The sequence below is a fragment of the Arvicola amphibius genome, chromosome X (assembly GCF_903992535.2).
Source record: "Arvicola amphibius chromosome X, mArvAmp1.2, whole genome shotgun sequence".
NCBI lineage: Eukaryota > Metazoa > Chordata > Mammalia > Rodentia > Cricetidae > Arvicola > Arvicola amphibius.
The window spans coordinates 114,868,845-114,894,308 of NC_052065.1; the positions used below are offsets into that span (position 1 = coordinate 114,868,845).

At 37.6% G+C, this 25,464-nt stretch overlaps 1 protein-coding gene across 3 annotated transcripts in view; it reads left to right on the top strand.

Moving 5' to 3' along the window:
• The window catches only part of Slc25a14 (solute carrier family 25 member 14), a 66,870-nt gene that overhangs the window by 32,229 nt on the left and 9,177 nt on the right, over positions 1-25,464 (top strand). For all 3 annotated transcript variants that reach the window (XM_038316370.2, XM_038316368.2, XM_038316369.2), the window contains 4 exons: positions 90-237; positions 2,829-2,923; positions 6,058-6,143; positions 9,831-9,926. In XM_038316370.2, coding sequence (XP_038172298.1) covers positions 179-237; positions 2,829-2,923; positions 6,058-6,143; positions 9,831-9,926 — 336 coding nt within the window. In that variant the 5' untranslated portion in view covers positions 90-178. The remainder of the gene's footprint in view (positions 1-89; positions 238-2,828; positions 2,924-6,057; positions 6,144-9,830; positions 9,927-25,464) is intronic.

The window sequence follows — 25,464 nt, forward strand, 5'->3', positions numbered from 1 at the left end:
GTGTTAGATTTCCACTATTGCATTGCCTTATGTTTAGCCAAAACATACCTGTGTTCTTTGTAAATGCTTAGGAGTATGTTCCCTCGTAGGCACTTTCCCTGTGGACCTTACTAAAACACGGCTACAAGTCCAAGGCCAGAGCATCGATGTCCGCTTCAAAGAGATAAAATATAGAGGGATGTTTCATGCCTTGTTCCGAATCTATAAAGAAGAGGGGATTTTGGCTCTGTATTCAGGGTAAGTCTGGCCTCTTTCCTTGGAGCATGAACAACTACATGCTAGTTTATACCCTTCATAGTCACCATTTTTGCTTGTAATTCTGTATCGGTGGGCTTTTGTATATTTCGTCTGCTTGTAAGTCTTGAGCTTTGGAATTTGTGCTTATCTGGCTGTATGGAATAAATGTGAAAGTGGATAATATCATTGCAGCATAAGGTTTTTTTTTCTGGCTTCCTGACATTCACTGAAGGCTGTTGTAAAAAGCAGCACCAATTAGCTGTATACGTTCTTGTGGGAATTTTCCTGATTTGGCAAGCACAGGCTTTCTTTAAGATTTTCTTTGTGAAAGAAACATTATTCTGGCAGATTAAGTAGGAATGAAGAATAGAAGAAAGGGAACATCTTTTTTCATCACCTTTTGATTACCCATCAGTTTATGGTTTATTGTCCAGTTTGTACTTCACCTGCTGCTGGTTTCCTAGGCTATCCTAAATCTAGGCTACCAGTATTGCTGAGAGGATGGAAATCAGTTTTACTAGTAATTTGGGTTGGGTTTATTTAAATTATAGTTTTCTTGGAGAAAAAAAAAACAAAACAAAAAGAAAAGAAAAACAAACAAACAAAAAAGATGCTTATCCAGAATTAATTATCCATAGATCATCTCTTTTACCTTGTTCCTCTATTAGCATAGATAACCTTGGAATTCTTTTTCTTATGCAAGTAACAGAGTCAGAAATATGCAGATTTAGTCATCTGTTTTTTCTTCAATCCTAACCATTTGAGCTGTTGCTTTATTTCTATTTATATCTCCTAAAGTATAGTTCTGCAATTTGGATGAATCTCAAAGGAGGCATGAGTGAGAACATCTTCAGTTTATGAGCAGAATTTAAGTAGGTTGAGATCTTGGTGCTATTGGCTTCCTTTTTGATTGGGTTAAAGATGTATCTGCAATTGTTAGGAAATAAAGGTTGAAGTTTTTTTTAACCTATGAGGTGTGGGTTAGTGTTTTAACTCTTTTGTATATTGCTACATTCAATTTGTTCATTTTTTCTAAAGGATTTTTGCATCTAAGTTCATGAACGTTCTGTGTTTTTTGTTTGTACTGTTTTTGTCTTTTTTTTTTTTTTTTTTTTTGCTACCAAGGTAATACTAACCAAAATGATTTGGGAAACATTCCCTCTTCCTTTTCCTGGAGAGCTTGTGTAAGATTAATAATAATTCTTCATTGGTTTTATGGAGCTCCTCAGTAAACTTGTTTGGACTGAGAATTTCTATTTTATGAACTTTAATAAAACTATTAATTCAATGGGGCTGGAGAGATCATTCAGTAGGTAGGAGCACTGGCTCCTCTTCTGTAAGACCTGAATTTGATTTCCAGCACCCACATGGCGACTAAACTACTGCCTGTAACTCCAGTTCTAGAAGATCTTATGCCCTCTGGCCTCTATGGGCACTGCTTGCACATGGTGCACAAACATACTTGTAGGCAAAACACCCATATATGTAAAGCAAAATTAAACAAAATCTGAAAAATTAAAAACCTATAAATTCAGTTTTTACTTGTAGAATTTTTAATACTGTTAGTTTGGGCCACTGTGACAAAGTACCACATGCCTGGTCACTTATAAATAGCAGGCATTAATTTTTCATAGTTCTAGAGGTTGGCTTCTGGGGAGTTTACTCTGCTAGGGTAAGTATTTGACTATAAATTATTCTCAGCTATGCTTTGGTTGCATATTCTCTGCCCCCTCTTTGTTTTTTAATATTGGTGATTGAACCTAGAGCCTAGCAATGCTATGTAAGTGCTCTATCTGTGAACTACTTTTTTTTACTTTTTATATGAAAGGGCCATATTAAGCTGCTCAGGCTTGTCTTGTGCTCACTCTAGTTCAAGCAGGTCTGGAACCCTTGCCTTAGCCCACAAGTAGCTCGGGTTACAGACCTGTACTTTCAGACCTAGCTGTATCCCATGTATTAAAAAAAATTTCGGGGACTGGAGAGATGGCTCAGAGGTTAAGAGCACTGACTGCCCTTCCAGAGGCCCTGCAAGTATACATGCAAGCAGAACACTGTATATGTAATAAATAAATAAATCTTTAAAAAAATCATAATATTTTTAAAAATTTGGAATTATAATTACATTATTTCCTCTTTCCCTTTCTTCCTCCATGCATTCCCATGTATCTCTTTCCTCACTCTCATATTCATGACGTCCTTTTCTTTTATTGTTGTTACCCCATGCATATTATAGGATGTATTTGGAATTTTACTCATATCTATACATTGAAAAAATTTTCTTTTGCAGCTTTCTCTAACCCACATGTTGTTTTAGATGTGTATTGTTTGATTTGCAAGTGTTTGAGCATCCTCCTTATCAGTCTCTAGATTGTTTCCATTATGGTCAGGAAATATATTCTATATAAATTTAGTTCTTTTTACTTTGTTGATGTTTGTTTTATGACCTGGGATGTGAGCTTTCTTTCTTCATGGGTGAGTTAAAAAAAAAGGCATGCTATACTGCTTGGAAAGATATAGATAAAAGAATTGTAAAATCTACACATGTGTGTTATATAAAATTAACTTTTCTTTTTCTCTCTCTTTTTTGGAAGAATTGCCCCTGCTTTACTAAGACAGGCATCATATGGCACCATCAAAATTGGTATTTACCAAAGCTTGAAGCGATTATTTGTAGAACGTTTGGAAGGTCAGTATGCTCAACTCTCTTTTGAGGTTATCCTCAAAGGGATTGTTGAAATCATGCTTACTGTGAAATGTTTATATCATGTTGGTAGAGAATGAAAGACAGCCACTGCAGGGATAGGTGGGCTTCTGTTGACTTGAGCTAAATCCCTACAAAGGTTCATATGTGGGTTAGAGGCACCTGTTCTTCAAATTTATCATTTGCTATCAACTGAGAAGCTTTTAGGCAGACAAGATGGTTTCATAGGTAAATGCATGCAAGTTCAACTACCTGAGTTTGATACCTGGAACCCATGCAAAGGTGGAAGGAGTGAACACGTTCCATAAAGTTGAACTCTGACCTCCATACACATGCCATGATATATGTCTTACCCAAAAATAATAATTCTTTTTTGTTGTATATTTTTTTTTTGATTTTCAAGACAGGATTTCTCTGTGTAGCCCAGGATTTATCTGAGTAGCCCTGGCTGTCCTGGAACTCTCTCTGCATAGACCAGGCTGGCTTCAAACTCAGAAGACCACTTGCCTCTGCCTCCCAAGTGCTAGTATTAAAGGCATGCACCACCATTGCCTGGCTTAAAATAATAATTCTTTTTAAAAAATGTTTATTTTTATTTTATTGCTGTTTTGCCTGTATGTATGTATGTCTGTGTGAGGATGCTGGATCCTGGAATTACAGACAGTTGTGAGCTGCCATGTGGGTACTGGGAATAGAAGCTGGTCCTCTGGAAGAACAGTCATTGCCCTTAACCACTGAGCCATCTCTCCAGCCCCTAAAATAATAAGTCTTAAAAAAACTTGTTGTCATTTTTGAAGAAGCCTAGAAATGAAGCCTGAAAATGAATGCTGTCTTCATCAGTTACAGGACTTGAAGGCATTTCCTAGATGCCAATTTTTTGTTGTTGTTGTTTTCAAAGACAGGATCTTTCTGTGTAACAGCCCTGGCTGTCCTGGAGCTCTCTCTGTAGACCAGGCTGGCTTTGAATTTACAGATATCCACCTGCTTCTGCCTCCCAAGTGCTGGGATTAAAGGTGTGCGCCGCTACCACCTGGCATCTAGAGGTCAATTTTGATAAGCTTTTGGTAGGTAGATAAATTTTATTATAGTCTGGACTCTGATGTACTTATGGCCATTAACCCAAATTCAGAGTTGTTGTAGGTTTTTCCATTTGAGTCTGATACTTGCACAATGGATTTTTATCATAGGCCTGGGGTTACTGGATGATGGAGAAAGCTGGACTGACTTCATGTTAGCTGTATCTCTTGAAGGACTTGTTTTATTCTAAATCAGCATTTTCTGGATCCTCTTAGGTGGGAATCCTGAAGGATTCGCTTTCATCTCTCCTGAAAATATTTTCCTTTTATAGCTTATTAACGTGGGTTTACTTATTTTCTATTTATAGACCCTTCATGAGAAGTAGGAATGGTGAAGGTTAGATTTTCTCTGTAGAACATTATGTTCTGTTGTTCCTTTCTTGTTTCTAGCTGAGGGAATTTAGTTCTAAATTATTTCTTTTGGACCCGAGGGTGTAACTCAGTAACAGAGTGCTGGTCTGTGTCTAATTCTTTCCATTCATTATTCAGTAGCAGGAATTATACTACTGCTTTTTCATATTTGACTACAGAAACCTTCTTACATAAATGGAGGCTAGGAGAGCTCTAAAGCCATTCAGCATTAATATTTAGATAACTTTATTACACATAAGACTATAGTTTTTAGCATCTTGTTATTCTTTAAAGTTAACTTTTCATAAAAAGACTTTAAAATTGAACAAGGATGACACCAACTGGTATGCCAAACTGGACAGGGAAAAGCCCATGAGACCTCAGCCCTACACAAAGAACTATAGACAATTACAGAAAGCTGGGAGCGCGAGAGGTGGTCTTCCCCAGAGAAGAGCACACCAATTGTTTGTCCAGTGCCAAATGGTCAGTCCTAAAAACATATGTACAAATAATATTATAGGGACTGATCAGGTTATATTTAGGAATATGTATGTACATATTTACATGTAATAACAATTAGTGAAAAAGTAGGCCATAAATTTGAAGAACAGGGACAGGTACATGGAAGGGTTTGGAGGGAGTAAAGGGAAGGGAGAAATATTGTAATTAAATTATAATCTCAGGTGGTGTGACACACACCTTTAATCCCTAACTGTAGTGATGAGAGGAGCAGGCCTGCTTTTCATCCCGCTCGGATCCCACACAGCTAGCTTTACACCAGAAATAATTACACGGAAACTGTATTCATTTAAATACTGCCTGGCCCATTAGCTCTAGCCTCTTACTGGCTAACTCTCACACCTTGCTTAACCCATTTTTAATAATCTATGTAGCACCACAAGGTGGTGGCTTACTGGGAAAGATTCAGCATGTCTGACCTGGTGGCTGGCTTCATGGCGTCTGATGCAGAGAGGAGAGGCATGGCGATTACCTCACTTCCCTCTTCCTCCCAGCATTCTGTTCTGTCTACTCCACCCACCTAAGGGCTGGCCTATCAAATGGCCAAGGCAGTTTCTTTATTAACCAGTGAAATCAACATAAAGCAGAAGACCCTCCCACATCACCTAACATTTGGGTGGCAGAGACAGACAGATCACTGAGTTCAAGGACAGAGTGGTCTATAGACTGAGTTCCAGGACAGCCAGGTCTACATAGAGAAACCCTGTCTTGAAAAACAGAAAAACAAAACAAAACAAAAAACACCCCATAGATTATAATCTCAAAAAAATTAAGACTTAACAGTAGATGTATTATTATGTTTGAAGTGGTTGAAAAGGAAATACCACATTCTAATTTATGTCTTATACTGACAATTAAGTTAAAGAATATGATGTCTTCAAAATAATGTTTTTAAGGAAATAATGGTTTATATTTTATAATTTATATTTTGTATAAATTTGGGATGTTCTACAAATATTTGAGAGTCTTTACTTTGATAAATCTTGAAGTTAATTTTTAAGTCATCTCTCCAGGAAATCTCTCCTTCCTACAGTCTCAGGTACTCTGAGAAACCAGTACTTAACTAAATGAACCTTTCTCTCTCTCTCTCTCTCTCTCTCTCTCTCTCTCTCTCTCTCTCTCTCTCTCTCTCTCTCTCTCTCTGTTCATTTTGTTTATTTTACATTTTTACAGATGAAACTCTCCTAATCAACATGATCTGTGGAGTAGTGTCAGGAGTGATTTCATCGACTATAGCCAATCCCACTGATGTTCTAAAGGTAAGAGAGATATATGTCTGCCATGCGACTGGAAAGACTGCAACTTTAACACAGATTTGAGTTCTGAGTCTTACATTGTCCATTGTTAGTTCTAAACTCTTGGGAAAATCTCCTAACTACGCAGTGCTTAAAGAATTAGAGATAATATATGTAAACTTGTATAATATGCTTTTATAGTAGATGTTCAGAAGTAGTTTAATGTGATATGCATTAATCCAGTGGTTTTCAGCCTGGACTATTAACCCATTATAGGATATTTTCAGAGCTCTGCAGTTCTAGGGAATTGTTTTCTAAATTTTTTACTCTGTTTTCTTTAAGTGGTGTGAGAATGGATTTGTGTTTCTAATAGCCCTTTTCCCATTTTACAAAACAAAGGCATATCCTTTACCTATTACAAATCTTCAGATAGTGTGTTGACTTATAGCAAAAACTGGGAGTTTGAGGATAACTCAGTCTATAGAGTGAGTTCTAGGATAGGCTCCAAAGGTACACAAAAGAACCCTGTCTTGAAAAAAAACTCATTCCTTCTTAGTGAATAAAGCACGAAATATGTGATTAAACAATGTGAGGGACCACAAACTAGGATTTTGGGTTTTTTTCTGAGACAGAATCTTATGTAGTCTGGTCTTCTTACTAGGTATAGAGGTATTTACAACCATGAATCTTAAGTTTAAACAATATTATTTTATATGTGGGGGTATTTTGCCTTCATGTATGTCTGTGTACCACATGCATGCAGTGTTCATGGAAGCCAGGTGAGAACATCCAAATCCCTGGAACTGGAGTTACAGACAGTTGTGAGCTGCCATGTGGGTGCAGGAGTCAAGCCTGGATCCTCTGGAAGACCAGCAACCTCTCTTAACTGCTGAGTCATGTTTCTAGCTGTGAGTTACAAGAAAAAAAAATTTCAAGTTCGTTGCTTATAATAAGAGAAAGTACAAATCAGGATCCATCAAAGTGCAAACCAAGTGATAGGAGATTCACCTTATAGCGATTACAGCAGAGTTTATTCATCCCAATCTTGTAGGAGTTTCTTTTTTTTTTGATCAGAAAGATTTCACATCATTTATTGTAGTTTATTCTAATTACCTGAAAAGAAGCTATGCTTAATAACCAGTGATTATGAACATTGACTCTGTCCCTGGCCATTGGTTGACTACTTGTGTTACTCAGTCGGATATTTCATACATTCATTTTTTTTAATTTATTTATTTTTTTATTAAAAATTTCTGCCTCCTCCCCACCTCCCATTTCCCTCCCCTTTCCCCCCTCCCCTCCCCCTCCCCCACTCCCCTCCCCCTCCCTCTCCTTTCCGAAGAGCAGTAAGGGTTCCCTGCCCTGTGGGAAGTCCAAGGTCCTCCCCCCTCCATCCAGGTCTAGGAAGGTGAGCATCCAAACAGGCTAGCCACCCCCCAAAGCCAGTACATGCAGTAGGATCAACACCCAGTGCCACTGTCATTGGCTTCTCAGCAGCCCTCATTGTCCGCCATGTTCAGGGAGTCCAGTTTTATCCCATGCTTTTTCAGTCCCAGTCCAGCTGGCCTTGGTGAGCTCCCACTAGATGAGGCCCACCGTCTCAGTGGGTGAGTGCACCCCTCGAAGTCCTGACTTCCTTGCTCATGTTCTCCCTCCTTCTGCTCCTCATTTGGACCTTGAGAGCTCAGTCTGGTGCTCCAATGTGATATGCAAGATATTCATCAGTATGGCTATAGGAGGAGTTTCTTCCAGGACTTTGCCCCAGTGAATAACAAAATCCTTAGATGCTCAAGTCCCTTACATAGAATGAAGCAGTATTTATGTATAACCTGTGCATATTCCCTTAAGTTCACTTTAGATTACTTATGATGTTTAATATAATGTAAACATATATAAATAGTTGTTATATTATTCCAGAGATAATGACAAAGAAAAATTCTACATGTATTCAGTTCAAATGCAGTTTTTTTAATAATTTCAATTGGTGATTGATTAAATCTATAAATATAAAACTGGTCATTATTTGATTGTCTGGTATAAATTTGATTGTCTGGTATAAATTTAATTGTCTGATATAAATTGTCATTCTTTTTAAAAATGAAATTAGCTGGGCATTGGTGACACACACATTTAACCCAAACACTCAGGAGGCAGAGGCAGGTGGATCTCTGTGAGTTGGAAACCAGCTTGGTCTACAGAATAGCCAAAGATAGCCAAGCTACACAGAGAAACCAACAAACGAAAAAGAAAGTTAAAAATTTTAATATTTAGTTTTTGTGTATGTGTACTTTGCCTAAATGTATGCATGTGTACCATGTGTGCGTAGTACCCATAGAACCTGAAGAGAGGGCATTGGAGCCCCTGAACTAGTTAAGGAGAGTTGTGAGCTGCCATATTGTTTTTTTTTTTTTTTTTTTTTTGTTTTTTTTTTAATGTCTTTTATTTATTTTTTTAAAATATTTATTTATTTATTATGCATACAATATTCTGTCTGTGTGTATGTCTGTAGGCCAGAAGAGGGCACCAGACCTCATTAAAGATGGTTGTGAGCCACCATGTGGTTGCCGGGAATTGAACTCAGGACCTTTGGAAGAGCAGGCAATGCTCTTAACCACTGAGCCATCTCTCCAGCCCCCTGCCATATTGGTTTTGAAAACTAAACCCAGGACTTCGGCAGTAACAGCCAGTGCTCTAGCCCCCAAATAAATTTATCATCACTATCATTACTATATTTTGTGGGGTGTGCACGTGTATGTACATGTGGAAGTTAGGTCAATCCTTTTGGAATCAGCTCTCTTTTGACTATGAGTTCTAGAAATTGAACTCAAAAGAGAACAATCCTCACTTATAGATATGTAAACCTCTGTTAATATTTAGGTATATATGATCATCTAGTCTTTTCGCTGTGTTTTTTTAATTCACATTTTTGGTAAGAAACAGCACTTTTATGTTTTGCAATTCTTTCCTTATTTATTTATTTTTATTTTATTTTTTTATTTTATTTTATTTTATTTTATTTTTGGTTTTTTTGAGACAAGGTTTCTCTGTGTAGCTTTGGTACCTGTCCTGGAACTAGCTCTTGTAGACCAGGCTGGCCTTGAACTTGCAGAGATCTACCTGCCTCTGCTTCATAAATGCTGGGATTAAAGGCATGTGCCACCACAGCCTGGCATGTTTAACAATTAATTTTTAATGCCTTCTAAAGTCTACAAATACTTTAGGGAAAAATGTTATGGCTCCGCTGTATTCTGTTAAGTTAATGCTTCATCATTTATGTAACCAATATGTTGTTGACATTGGTTTTTGGACATTTGAGTAGTCCCTAATTCTTTACTAAATTAATTACATGGGTCTTACTATGTAGCCATTACTGCCCTGGAACTCACTGTATAGACCAGGCAAGCCTTGAACTCACAGAAATTCACCTGTCTCTTCTTCCTGAGTCCTGGGATTAAAGGCCTGTGCCACTACGCTATATTTCATGAATACCTGTTATTGTGCAAGTCTAGAAAAGATAGATTTACTGTGGGAAATATGAAGCCTAATGACAACCTTTATAGACTATACTTTGGCACAAATTATGCTTTTGTGTACAATTTAATTTATCATAATAGCAGAGATTTAAAACTAATTCCTTAATTTTAAAGGACTGAATTGTCTCACTTTGGTTTTTTTTTCTGTCAAAATAGAATGTTCCCTTTTTTGTTTTAGATCCGAATGCAGGCTCAAGGAAGTTTGTTCCAAGGGAGCATGATTGGCAGCTTCATTGATATATACCAGCAAGAAGGTACCAGGGGTCTGTGGAGAGTGAGTACTCTTACTGGTGGTGTATTATATTCCTTACTTGAATTTTCATATTAAGTCATGAGAGTGTGACTAACCACAAGCAAGGTAAAAAGCTCCTTGCCACCCATGAAGGGATCAAAACTTACAGTGGTTCCTATTTCTATACATATGGCTTAGGATTGTATGTATGAGACATATATACAATTTCTAAATTTCACAGTGAATTTAGTATTTCAGTATAGCTCCGTCAGTTTTGGATTAAACACAGTAATGTTTGTCTATAATGGTCTCTGTCAAAGAGCATAACAGTGTTTTTAACCTTATAATTATAATGCACAAGATGTACCATAAATATTAAACATATGAGGAAAAATTCCAGTAATTCCACCATTTAGAGATAATTGCTTTGACCATTTTGTCGTTATTGTCTAGTCTTTTTTTATACTTTGTCTTTTGCTGTCGTTGTTGCAATAACTTTTTTGGTTTTGTTTTGTTTTGAGACAGGATTTAGTAAGTATGGTCTTGAACTTGTAATCCTACTGCCTGTGTCTCTTGAGTGTTAAGAAGTCAGGTCTGTTCCACTCTACCTATACCTATAGATACCTGTACCACTATACCCATATAACTTTTCCTTTTTTTGTTTGTTTGTTTTTAGAGACAGGTTTTTCTGTAACTATGAACCTGTGCTGGAATTAACTCTTGTAGACCAGGCTGGCCTTGAACTCACAGAGATCTATCTGCCTGCCTCCGCCTCCCAAGTGCTGGGATTAAAGGCATGTGCCATCACTGCCCCGCAACTTTTCCTTTTGAGATAGGATCTTACTATGTGGTCTTGACTGACCTAGAGCTTACTATATAGCCCAGGGTAGCCTTGAACTCGCAGAGCTCCCCCCGGCCTCCTGAGTACTGTGATTAAAGGTACCACCACCACACTAGGCTATTGAATAACTTTATTTTCTTGTGATCACTGAATAAATAAAACTATTAGAATCTGCAGAGAGAGCAGAATGGGATGGCAAGTCTATTGATAGACTTTTAAATAAAAACGAGAGCTTTATTGTTTTTTCCTTTGTAATTCTCTACAGCTATTTCTTACTTTAAAATTAAAGCAAAATAGAGCTGAAAGAATTGAACTATGACTACCCATGATCTGTATTAGACAACTGATAAAGTTTTGTCATAATTACTTGAACCATCTCTTTGAGTACAGAAATACACACATTATTTTGTTGACAATATAATAGGATGTTATAGACATTATGACAGTCTCATAAGGAGAAGGTATAGAGGGCTCACCAGTTAAGACCACAGACTGCCTTTGCAGAGACCCGAGATTGGGCTGCATGTATTGAATAGCAGGTAGCTGTACTCATGTGTACATCCCCTCTCATAGACATACACATAATTAAAAATAAAAAGTAAAATAAAATGTAGAAAAGGAACAAGAACATTTTCTGTGCTGACAATACTATTGTCAATTGTAAGAAGGTTAACAATACTTAAGTGGGGAAAGAGATGGCTCAGTGGTTAAGAACAATACTGCTTTTGCAGAGGACGCAGCTGCGTTGCCATCTCCTACATAGCAATTCACAACCATCCTTAACTCTACTTCCAGGGGAATCAAAGCCCTCTTCTGACCTTGGCAGGAACCCAGGCACACACATGTTGCCTAGATGTACATGTAAGCAAAACGTGCATATGCATAAGTAAATCTGAAAAACCCTAATACTTATAACTTAGACCATATTAAAAATTCACCTATTTATGAGACAAGGATGGTTTTTATACATTTCATATATAGTATTTCCATGTGGTTCTTGGCTTGTTCCTCTGTTGCCTGAAACTTGAGACTATTGGCTTTATTACATTCATCCTGAACCTTTTGCATCAAGGCCAGAGGTGCATGTTTCGTTATGCCACATTAAGCAGGGCAGAGATTGCCTACTTATTCATATGATGTCCAGCAGGTATTGCTGTTTTAAAAGGTAAACTTTTATTCCTTTTGAAATTAGCAGGTAATTTATGAGGTAAAATTCTGACAACATGTGTATATCCCAATACCTAATAATTGAATGTAACTACTTTTATGCCCACGTTACTTGTATGATTCTGGAACATAATGTACAGAAGCAAAGTACATTGTGTTACATATTCTTTTGATATAGACATAACTCTTTACTTAGTGATCATAGCACCATTAATGATCCTTGAGGTTTGCTTTTTGATAACACTAAGGTGTACTTCCTTGATTAGTCCATCTTACAACAGGAATAGAACTAACTAGAACATTTTCATGAATTGATGCCAAGAGACAAAGCCCAAACAATGATATTATAAATTAGGTTAGGGGAACCCAGACATTTTATTTGTGGTAATTGTTATACAGTACACATAGATTTCAGTCGTATTGAATCTGTTCACATTGTTTGCAACCAATATCAGAAGTTTTAAAAATTATTATTTTTATTAGCATATATTAATTATAAGCAATGAGTTCCAATATCATGTTTGGTTTTTTGAAACAGGGTTTCTCTATAGCTTTGGAGCCTGTCCTGAAACTCTCTCTGTAGACCAGGCTGGGCTCAAACTCACAGAGATCCACTTGTCTCTGCCTCTCTAGTGCTGGGATTAAAAGTGTGTGCCACCACTGCTAGGTGAGTTTCATTATATTTTAATACATTTATCTGATTGTATTTTTTATCATAGTCATCCCTTATTACCCTCTCTCATCCCCCTCACTCCTACTGAAACCTTTCCTCTTCCCAGTTTGTTTCCCTCTACTTCCATGTTTTTGTTTTTATTTGTGAACCATTGTGTTTAATTTGTTTTACTTACAGGAGCATGGATACCTTACCAATGTCTACATCACTGAAATAAAATGTCTTTTCCTTCTCTAGCAACCATTAGCTGTCTATACATCCCCAGGCAGGGGTGGGGCCTCATGGGGCCCCTCCATTCTGGCAACTGGCAACTGCCTTTAAATTCTTAATCAGGGCTGGGGCCTCATGAGCCTTTCTGTACTACATGATGAATCCAGAATTCATTTCATCCTGCAAAACTGAGACTCTATAACCTCTAAACAGCCATTCTCAGTTTCTCCTAGTCTCTGGTAACCCCCAAAACTACTTTCTGTCTTTGTGAATTTGTCAAGTAACTCAAATAAGTAGACTCATATAAGTTTGTCCTTTTATGAGATTTCATTTAGCACAGTTTTCCTCAGATTCATTCGTGCAATAGTTTTTGAATTTTCTTTCTGTTAAAGACTGGATAATATATATGTTTGTATATTACTTAAACACTTCACAGATACACTGTATATATGCATATATAAGTATATATATATGTACACACATATACATTTTATATATTCAACCACTGATTGATGTTTGGGTGTCTTTCATTTTTTTTGACTATTATGAATGATGTTGCAGTAAACATGGGTATACAAATATCCTTTTGGGGACACTGTATTTAATATTTTGGGGTACATATATAGAAGTGCATTTGCCAGATTATTTGGTAATCTTGTTTAATTTTTTAGTAATTGAAAATAGCTACCTTTATTTTCCAGACCACTTAACATTATTAAGGCACATAATGAAAAGAAGTAAAAGTATATTTGTTATATGTTGAGATTGGTTGTAGGCAGATTTTTTTGTCTCACCTTCTAGTTCCCAAATAACCACACAGAGGTTTATTGTTATAGCTTATGCTTGTTTCTAACTAGTTCTTATAACTTAAATTAACTCATATGTTTTATTCTACATTCTTTTACATGGCCCAGTTACCTTTACTTGCTTGATCTGTGCTCCTGGTATTCCCTCCTCCTTTTCAACATCCTCTCTGCCTCAAAATCCTGGCATGGCTATTGGCTGTTCAGCTTTTTAATAAACAAATCTGAGTGACACACCTTCAAATGAACAAAAAACCTATTCCACAATATTTCCCCCTTTTTGTCTAACTAAAAAGGAAAGACTTAGTAAAACTATATATAATAAGAATAATTATTAGGTAAGAATTGCATTTACAATATCTAGTCCATTTGTATTTGACAATTTCAAAGAAAATACTCCATTATTTATCCTATCTTGGTGAATCCAAAGTTTTGTACCCAATTTACTTTCTATCATAATTATGGAAAAGTTCAACTATAAATATCTAGTATTCAACTCCATCAAAGACCTTAGAAGGATATAATATTACCTGAATAAATAAAGTGCATTGTAAGCAATTTCCCAAAATAAGGAAACAACATAGACATCTGTCTACCTGGATAGTCACTCAAAGTTCCTCTGCAGTGTGGCGGCACCCATTCTTCAGCTACAGGCCTAGAATATCTGGCAGACTTTTTTAGGAACCAAGAACTTTGAAGGATAGTTTTGCTTTATCTTGGAAAAATTAGACAATCTTTTCCGTTAGTGTCCTCCTTGTCCAGTTTGTATAGCATGCTGTCATTAGTTAAGACAAGAGCAGTTTCTTGGCCAAATGGCTATTTTTGCCACAATGAAAGCAAGCTCCATATGCAGGTTCTTCAGTGCCCATCATCCTTTCTGAAGTAAATTGGTGTTGCCAGGAGCAGACATGTTCCATTGTCATGAAAAGCCTCAGGTTATTAAACATCTTAAATGCTATATTCTTTAGGTCCTTGAAGTGTTTTAAGATCATATGTCTACCTAAAATATATCTGTTTTACCTTGAAAATATACCTGATATGACTACAAGCTTGATTATTATAAATGACTATTAACTTGCATTTCTTTTCTTTTCTTTTTTTTTTTTTGGTTTTTTGAGACAGGATTTCTCTAGCTTTGGTGCCTGTCCTGGAACTCACTCTGCAGACCAGGCTGTTCTCAAATTCACAGAGATCCACCTGCCTCTGCCTCCCGAGTGCTGGGATTAAAGGCGTGAACCACCACCGCCCAGCTTAACCTGCTTTTCTTAATTATGCATTAGATTTTTAAATGAACTGCATAAGCATGATATTCCAAACAAGAATAGAAGCATATATTAAGTATAACAAAATAACTATTTTTATCAATATACTAAAATCCATACCAATGTAAAATATTTATGACTACTTGTTCAAAAGTAGACTCAACAATCATTATATCCCATCATTTCTATACTGTGTTCCCCCTTTTTCTCTTCTAAAAGAGATCCTTGAATCTAATCCCTTTTCTTCAGTTTTTTGACTATGACCCAATAACAATTTGTAACTCCCAAAACAATGACAAACAAACATTTATAACCCACCTAATGATCAAAAACCCTCCACCCCATCTCTTGGGAATGTGAGTGTTGTGTTCCTGTTTCCTGTTGTCTGAGGGAACTGTGATTTTTGGGGAACCCTGAGAAAATTAGGATAATGTTCAAATCCTGACTAGAATAATCTATAGGTCTGGACCATCTGAACCAGCAGCTTCAAAGATGTTGTGGATGCAGAACTCTGCGGAAATTGTAACAGGCACTCTGAGAGGCTAGGTCACCTGGATCACCCATTTTTATTGGTGTTTGGTTCCCTTGCTCTGAAAACACACAAACTTTCAAAGGTAACATACATGTCTGCATTAACACAAGTATGGACTGTGTGTTGTTTGCAGACCAGCCAAAGATGATTTTTTTGTTTTATGTTTGAGTGGGTAAAATATATGTCACCTGTCTTGTAGTTATTTTAGGTTTATTTCTTTATGTCTGTAACCAGGATTTTCGCGGGTCTTACCTGATCAAGTCTGATGTCTACTAATCTTGAACAAACTGCTTCCCAAAGCAATACATTTTTTGAGTTCCATTTTAAAGTTAAGGCATTCCTAAAATTTCTAGGCTGGCTTATTTCCACAGTCCCTTTCACAATCCAGTGTCTGCCAACAGCTGTCATTTGCTTATCAGCAATCAAAAAGTTCAAAGACAGCACAATAACATATAGGCTCCAGACTCCTTGTGTATTTCCCATCTCAACATGGCTTTTTTTTATTACTTTACTCTTTCTTTAAAGCATTTCTTCCATTATTTTTAAAATATTTATTGTGAAAGGTGATTTTTAAAAAGCTTTATGCCATCAGAAAGGCCTGAAACAAACAAATCAGGGTTATGGGGAAAACAAATTTATTTTGAGCAAGTGAGAAAGAGCTAACATACACAAGCTGCTGACTGACAAATTTAAGCATCCCAGAAAATGTTCAAATTCTAAAATCCCAGCAGATGAGAAACTAGTGCAAACCAGCAGATGTCACTTCTCAGTTATCAAATGGTGAAAATGTGCCTGAAAACCAGTAGTGTGGGATAAGACTTGGTGAAGCACATATCCTGGTAGAAATGCTAATAGTTGCCATAGTCTTGGAAAGTCGAGTGTCCAGAACTACTGAGGGCTTTAAAAATGTGACTTTTCAATCAATACTTTCTTTAAGAATTTATCCAATGCAAAGAACCCTACATAAAGGCTTTTGTTTTAAAATAAAATAAATACATGAAATACAAAAAATATTTATTCATTTATTTTTATGACTATCTATACTTTTTCTTTTTTTCTTAAGTCTACACATAATGTTAAACACACTGTAACGTGTTTAGCATTTTTTTTTAGTCTGAACCTGCTTTACTGCATTTCTGTAACCTTTTATTGTTTTCATGAGCAAAATATTAAACCACCACACAGCTTATGACTCAAGCCCTCAGGCAGTGATTAGGAGACACAGCTCTGTGCCTCTCCCACATAAGAGACTACAGGACTAAGAAGCTGTGTTTGGCTCTACTTTTGTGTGTTTGTAACCTTTTTAAAGCTTTTTCAGGTCTTATATGGAAACACATGACTGGATGTTGGGTGCCATATGTAGCGAGTCTTTCTCTATCCCACCAACCAGGTCCCAAATAATGACATGGAGACTTACTGTTAATTATGAAGGCACAGTTGATAGCTTAGGCTTGTTTTTACCTGGCTCTTATAACTTAAATTAGCCCATTATTATTAATTTACTTTCTGTCTCATGGCTTTATTAACTCACCTCTGTAATGCCCATCTTGTTCTCTCTGCGTCTTATGGAATCTCTTCATTCTTCTTCCCAGCATTCTCTTTGCTCCCTAAATCCTGCCTAACTATTATTTGTTCAGCTTTTTATTAAACCAGTCTGAGTGACACATCTTCGCAGTGTACAAAAAGATTATTCCACAATGATATGCATATTTTATTTACATGTAAAAATATAGTTCTAGGGATTCCTGTAAAAATATAGTTCTGAGAAAAGTATATGCCAGTGGTGGATACTTTGCCTAGCGTGCATGAATCTGTAGGTTCAGTCCCTGCTGTGCCTGCACACAAATCTATATTGAAACCTTTCTTAAACTCCAATTTTGTTTCAAATATTTTTTTAAAATTTCAACAAAGAAATACACCCCCCAATATGTCATCCCTTTAGTCTGTTTAATATTCCTGACTTGGTTGTAACATTTGGTCCTGAAAATATTTCATGGTGTTCCTAACTCCTCCATATGGAGAAGTGACAGCAAAATGGAACTTATATAAGATTTGGAGAGACAGTAAGGCTTTTCTGGTGAGCTGGAGTGCACCTTACCTGTTCAAAAAGGATAGATACTCCTTAGCTGTAGTCAGTTTCTGTCATGCATTAGTGGGAATCTGCATGTGGCTGAATTTTGACTTCTCTTTTTTTGATTTATTTATTTTTATTTTATGTGTCTTTTCTCAGAATGTTATATAAGTGCACCACATGCATGTAGTGCCAGCAGCGGCCAGAAGAGGGCACCGAATACCTTGGAACTGGAGTTAGGAAAAGTTGGTGCTAGAAAGTGAATTTGGTCCCTCTGCAAAAGCAGCAAGGGCTCTTAACCTCTGAGCCATCACTCCAGTCCTGTGATTTGACTTTTCAGGAGAAACTAGAAACTTGCATATTTATGTGAAATCCCTTAATTGACAACAAACTAAATAAATCTTTTAGAAATGTTCTATAGGCTACATAAATAATATCTGTGGACCAATATCAGCCAATAGTCCTAAATTACAGGATCTTACTGGCTTCCAGTGTGGTTTTATGGGAATGGTCATTCTTTTTAGCAGGGTGAAGCAGATGGGAGAGACGTTGAACAAGCTAATGTTAGGCTAAGTCAGCAAGATCAACTTTGGCATAGTCTCATGACCTGAAAATGGGGTTTGAGAATTCAGAGATGATGAAGTACTTTAATATAAAAGTTGCCTCAGAAAACAATTGTCTACATGAGATGTTATTTTCATTTCTTAAAGTTTATCAATTTTCCTTGATTCTCTATTTTGTTCAAGTGTTCTTGACAAATCCCTTACACGTAATTAAGGAGTAATGCGGGTTGTGGGATGTTTCTGTTGGTAAAATGTACAAACATGAGGACCTAAATTTGATTACCAAAATCCCCATAAAAAAATATCCAAAGCCAGGCACCATTGTGTGTGCTTCAATCTCAGTACTGGAGAGGCAGAGAGGAGTGGCCAGCCAGTATAGCTTAATATATGAGGTCCAGGTTTTGGTGAAAGACCCAGCCTCAAAAATCAAGGTGGGCAGCACCAGAGGATTGTTTACACACCCCTGCCCATACACAAAAGGAGTAATGTTCAATTAAACTTATAAAAGCAAAACATTCATTGTAAATTTTTTTAAATGATAGACATAAAAATGAGGGACCAGTGAGATGGTTCACTGGGCAATGATACCTCTCTCCAAGCCTGATTATCCAAGTTCAATTTCTAGGACCCACATGGTGGAGAGAGACCTGATTCCTGCAAGTTGTTTTGTGGTATCCACAGGGGTAGCATGCATATGTGTACTTACACATATAACAAACACACACACTGGCACACACAGAATTAAAATATAGTAAAAATGGAAAAAGGAAAGCACAAATGAAATTACCTTATCTCTAATCCTACAAACAGAATATTTTAATATATTTCCTTCTAATCTTTTCTGAACAGTATATGTTCCTTTCTGTCTAAATTTAGTTCTTGTAGACCAGGCTGACCTCGAACTCACAGAGATCCACCTATCTCTCTGTCTCCCAAGTGCTGGGATTTACTGCATGTGCCACCACTATCCCTGTCTAAATTTAGAATAGCAGTGCTTGATATAATTTCATATGATGCATTTTAAAAAATGCATCAGGACAACTTCAAGTGTCATCTACCATTTTTTTGACAGTGTCTCTCATTGGCCTGGAACTCGCTAAGTCAGCTAGAGTGAGTATCCAGAAAGCCCCAGGGATCTGTTTGTCTCTGTTCCCATCACTGGGATAACAACAAAAATCTGACTTGTCATGCATTACCAGCAGCCTGTGGTCTGTTGGTTCACTTGTTTCTCACTGCAGAAGGGCCTGGAAAGGAAGAACCACTTTCCTTTGCCCTTTGTTTAGCTTCTTTCACTTCTGATTTCACCCTAGTGTCATCCTTTCTTCTCATCCTCAAATTCTGGGAGTCACACTGGAAACTTTCCCTTCCTAATTGACTTTTGTTTGTCTCTTAAATTTTTTTTTATTTCAGAGACAAAATTTCACCACGTAGTTCTGTCCAGCCTGGAACTTGTTGTGTAGACTTGAAATCACAGAGTTCTACCTGTAGGTAGAGACTGCTCATTTGTTCCTGGCCACCCAGACCCAAACAATCACACCTAAACTATATCAATTACAACACTGTTTGGTCTATTAGCTCAGGCTTCTTACTAAGTAACTTTTACATCTTAAATTAACTCATTTCTATTATTTTATATTTTAACACAAGGCTCGTGGTTTGTTACCTCTTGCTACTTGGGCAGCTATATGGCATCTGCCTCCTTCGGCAGTTACATGGTATCTCCCTGATTCCACCTGCTCTCTCTATATATCCCTTCTAGCCTGGCTATATTTTGCCCTGCCATAGGACAAAGCAGCTTTATTCATTAACCAGTAAAAGCAACACACATATAGAAGGATATCCCACATCATCTACCTGCTTCTGCCATCCAAGTGCTAGTAGTAAAGGTACGCATCACCACATCCAGCTGCCAATGTTTTTATTATTTTGTCATTGTAATGAGTGTGGACTCATGTCTCACCTTGCTTAGAGAAATTCTTCTTCTAATACTGCAGATTGAGTTTAGGGTCTCGTATGTCCTATGCAAACAAGTTTGAGAGATAGGGTCTCACTCAGTTGGTAAGGCTAGCCATGAACTCTTTCTGTAGTCAACACTAGCCTTGAATTTAGGATTCTTCTGCCTCAGCATCATGAGTATCTGGTATTAATTGCCAAGACTATATCACCAGGCCTATCATTTAAAAAAATTTTGTCAGTGTATCTTATAGAAAAGGTGTTTTGTGCTGACATTTTCATATATGCATATGGCATGCCTTGATTATATTCACCCCTATTGTATGCACTTGCAATCTAATTCCCTTCATTGTCACAGATTATCCCCTTTCTGCTTTAATATCGTGTGTGTGTGTGTTTGTGTGCGTGTGTGTGTGTGTGTGTATATGTGAGCATTTGTGTGGGTGACAGAGAATAATCACTTTGGATGTCATTCTTCTGTCTACTTCATTATTTTGAGACAAGGCCCCTCACTGGAGGGAGTCTTCTCTTCCTCCTCAGTACTGAGATTACAAGTGTGCATCACCACACCCCTCTTTTTAAAAAAAAAAAAAGTGGATTTTGAGAGTTGAATTCAGGTCCTCATGCTTTTATAGCAAACAATTCACTGATTGAGCTACTTACCCAGCCCCTTACTTAAAAAATTAGTTTTACTATTTTTGAATTGTTTGTATCTGTGTGTGTTTGCAGGTGCTCTTGGAAGCTGTACCAATGGATGTCCTGGAACTAGAGTTACAGGCGTTTTGACCCACTTGACATGGGTGCTGGGAATCGAACTCAGGTCCTCTGCAGCAGCAGTGCACTCTCTTAGCCACTGAACCATCTCTCCAGCCCCTACTAAAATAAAAAAAAACTATATTTATTTGTATGGATATTTTCCCTGCATGTATGTCTATTTGCCACATAATGCCTGGTGCCTGCAGATGCCAGGCAAGGGTATTGGACACTTGGAACTGGAGTTACACATTCTTGTGAGTTGCCACATTCCATCACCTAATCCTGTTGAAGAGCAGCTAATACTCTGAACTGCTGAGCCATCTTTAGCTCCATAGGATATTTTGTTTGTTTGTTTGTTTGTAATTGAGATGGGAGTCTAACTATATAACCCTGGCTGGCTTGCAACCTGCTATGTAGACGAGGTTGGTCTTGAACTTAAGAGATCTGCCTGCCTCTGACTCCCGAGTACTGTGATTTAAAGGTGGTGTTACCATGTCTAGCCCCCTTAAACTTTTTCTATGGCCTAAAATATGATGTATTTTGTAGAAAGTTCTTAGGCTACTGAGAAGAGTTAGTATTATACAGCCATTGGGAAGAATATTCTGTAGATGTGTATGTCTATTTTGTCGATTTTATCTGTATTGTTGTTTAACTGGTTTCTTTACTATTTTGCCCAGATGAAATCTGGTGGTAGCAATGAGTTACTGAAGTCGCTCACTATGATTGTATCTGTACCTACTTGTAACTTTATGTTGGCCATGTTTGTTTTATGAAATTGGCTATACCAATATTTGGTGCATTTATATCTACAGTTGTTATACTTTTGATAGATTATTCTATTTATTAATGTGTGATAAACATCTTTTTATTATCTTTGCTAGAGATTGAACTCTGAGCCTTGCATATGCCAGACAAATAGTGTACTATTAAACTATAACCCCATTCAGGGACTGTCTTTAGTTTTTCTTAATAATTTTGTTTTGAAATCAGCTTTGTCACCTATGGGAATAGCTAATTTTGTTTGCTTTCAGATTCTCTTTGTTTGAATATCATTTTTTGTTACTTTCCATTTAGTCTCAGTATTTCTTTGTTAGTGAGGCAAGTCATTTACAGATAACAAACAATTAGGACTTCAGTGTTGTTATTCTTTTAATTTCTTATAGCCAGTCTGTGGCTTTTAAAATTGTGAGTAAATACCATTTGTGTTTAAGATTGTTATTGCAGCAGGGCGGTGGTGGCGCACGCCTTTAATCCCAGCACTCAGGAGGCAGAGGCAGGCAGATCTCTGTGAGTTTGAGGCCAGCCTGGTCTACAAGAGCTAGTTCCGGGACAGGCTCCAAAGCTACACAGAGAAACCTTGTCTCAAAAAAAAAAAGATTGTTATTGTAAACATATATACTCTTCTGTCCCTTCTTTATCTTAGTCATTGCCTCATTTACAAAGTTAATAGTGTTTGAGTCTTCTCTCCTAATTCTTATTTACCTGCTCTATCAAAATTTATTCTTTCCTAAGAATTCATGATTATTTATTTTTAAAACATTTTCTATTATTTTAATTATGTATATTTGTATATATTTATGTATGGGTATGTGTAGTGGGGAACAGCGGGCTGCTTCCCACCACCCGGCTCTCAGCCGCCTGGCTAGCTTATGCCCCAAAATAACAACACACAAATTGTATTCATTTAAATACTGCCTTGCCCATTAGTTTCAGCCTCTTATTCACATCTTGATTAACCCATATCTAATAATCTGTGTAGCACCACGAAGTGGTGTCTTACCGGGAAAGATTCAGCATGTCTGACCTGGTGGCTGGCTTCATGGCGACTGTCCCACTGAGCAGAGGCATGGTGATTGCCCGAGGCATCTACCTCACTTCCTTCTTCCTGTTCTGTCTACTCCACCCACCTAAGGGCTGGCCAATCAAATGGGCCAGGCAGTTTCTTTATTAATGAATGAAATCAACACAAATAGAAGACTCTCCCACATCAGGTATATATTCATGAGTGCAGATGCCTTTGAAGGTTAAAGTAGTGTAGGAGGAGGGCCCGCTTGTTCATCCCAGTCACCTGGCTAGCTTTGCCCCAAAAATAACCGCACAGAAACTGTAGTAATTAAATCACTGTTTGGCCCATTAGCTCTAGCTTCTTATTGGCTAACTCTTACATCTTAATTTAACCCATTTCTATTAATCTCTGTATCACCACGTGGTAGTGGCTTACTGGCAAAGCTCGTCTATCTCCGGTGGCAGATCCATGGCGTCTCCCTGACTCTGCCCTTCTCTCTCCCAGCATTTAGTTCTGTCTTCCATGCCTACCTAAGTTCTGCCCTATCAACAGGCTAAGGCAGTCTTTTTATTTATCAATGGCAATCACAGCACACAGAGGGGACTCCCCACATCAAAGTAGAGGTAGGGGATCCTTCTGGAATTGGAAGACAGGCAGTTGTGATCTACCTGATGTAGGTGCTAGGAACTGAACTCAGGTCCTCTGTAAGAGCTTAGAGTTCTCAGCCTCTGATGTAATCCATGGGTGACAGGGCTCGTTGCTCACTGTGGAGGATGGGAACAGATTCTGTCCTCATCCTCCATGCCTCACACTTCCTTCCATTTAAAATTCAGTATGTCTGTGTCTAATTTGCTCTCTCTCTATGTGGCTTCTTCTGATGGGCATCTTCCATCCAGACACCGTTACAGGGTATCTCTAGGTGTCTTAGGTATCCCTATTCCTGAGCTTATGATTTCCCATTTTTTCAGTTCTGTAGAATAGCTCAAACAACGGGGCCCCTCTCAAGATGGTGCCTTATAATTACACCCCAGCATTTGGGGAATGATGCAGTGGACCGCTTCTGCCATGTTAGCCTGCCATCTAGGAATACTCAGCGTCACCCCAAATCTTCATGTTTGATTTAAGGCTCGCAGGACTGCCACTTAGCTGCTACTTGGGCTGCCTGGACTCTACTGCTTCGGCGTGGTTGCTGCTTGTCAATTTCCCACCCTCTTGATGGGGCTGGAGCTGCAAACTGTTCCTTGGGTCTCTTTGCCTCACCTCTCTGTATTTCTGCGCCTTTCTCTCTGCCTTTTCACCTCTTTCATGATTCCCCATGTTGTCTTTCTCTCTTTGTCATACAGGCTCCCCATTGTTGCCCTGACTTCTTATTTTGGGAGTCCTATGGAAGAAAATGTCTGACTTGCTGCCTTACTACTGAACTCTGCCCTCTTCAGTGACTTTTCCTTTATGATTGTTTTTTTTCTCCTAACTGCTTTCTTGGGGAAATTCACATATTCTAAAAAATTTTTATCTTTAAAATATACAGTTCTATTAGGTGGTTTCATGGATTTATGCCACCATCATTATTGTCTAAGTTGAGAAAATTTCCCTACCAAAAAGAAACTCCCTACCATTTAATAGTCATTCCCATCCGTGCCAATCCTCAGAACTCCAAAGAGCCACTTCTCCTCTTTTCATCCACATAGACTTACTTACTTCACATATTTCACCCAAGTGGAATTGTATTATGTCAACCTTCAGGGAGTAGATACGCACACTCTCCTTCCCTCTCCTTCCTTCTCTCCTCTCTTTCTAAGCAAATACTCTATCACTGAGCTAAGCCCTGAGTCCCAGAATATCACTTCTTTTTATGGCCAAATAACAATTCCATTTTGGGCATATGCTATGTTTTTCATTTATCTAGTCATTAGTTAATGAGCATTTGGATTATTTTGTGCTTTTCAGTAATATGCTAGCTATTGCTATGAACATTGTTATGTACATTTTTGCATGCAAATGTGTTTTCAGGCCAGGTGGTGGCAGTGCACACCTTTAATCCCAGCACTTGGGAGGCAGAGGCAGGCGGATCTCTGTGAGTTTGAAGCCAGCCTAATCTACAGAGTGAGTTCCAGGACACCCAGGGTTACACAGAGAAACCCCATCTTGGAAAACAAAAACAAAAATAACAAAAGAAAATGTGCCTTCAGTTCTTTTGGGTGTATATCTATGAGTGGAATTGCTAGGTCACCTGGTAATTTTCTGTTTAATGTTTTGAGGGGATGACAAATTGTTTGCCATGCTGGCGCTCCATTTCATTTTGTCTACTTATCAGCAGTGGTAAGGGTCCAGTTTCCTCACGCCTTTACCAAGACTTCCTATTTTTCGTTAAAAAAAAAAAAGACTACAGTCATCCCAGGAGGTGTGAAATGGCATGTCACTGTGAGTGTTTTTTTTTTTTCTATAGGGTTTCTTTTTGTAGCCCTGGCTATCCCAGAACTCATTCTGTAGAGCAGGCTGGCCTCAAATTTAGAGATTTACCTGCCTCTGCCTCCTACGCATGGGATTAAAGGTGCACACCACCACTGCCTGACTATCATTGTGGTTTTGATGTACATTTTTCTAATGACTGAATTCTTTATGATTTTCAAGTATTTCTCCATTGTGTGGGTTATTTCCTCACTCCATGGTATCTTTTAAATTGCAAGTTTTTAATTATGGTGAAGTTTAACTTAACATATTTTACCTATTTTTTTGTCTCTTGTGCATGAGAAGTTATGAATGCTTTTATTTGTAGTACTGCATGTGGACTAGGAATTATAAACATCCCAGTATTAGTCACTGATTTGAAAGAATGCTCATTAACTAATGACTAGATAAATGAAAAACATAGCATATGCCTAAAATTGAATTGTTATTTGGCCATAAAAAGAAGTGATATTCTGGGACTCAGTGCTTAGCTCAGTGATAGAGTATTTGCTTAG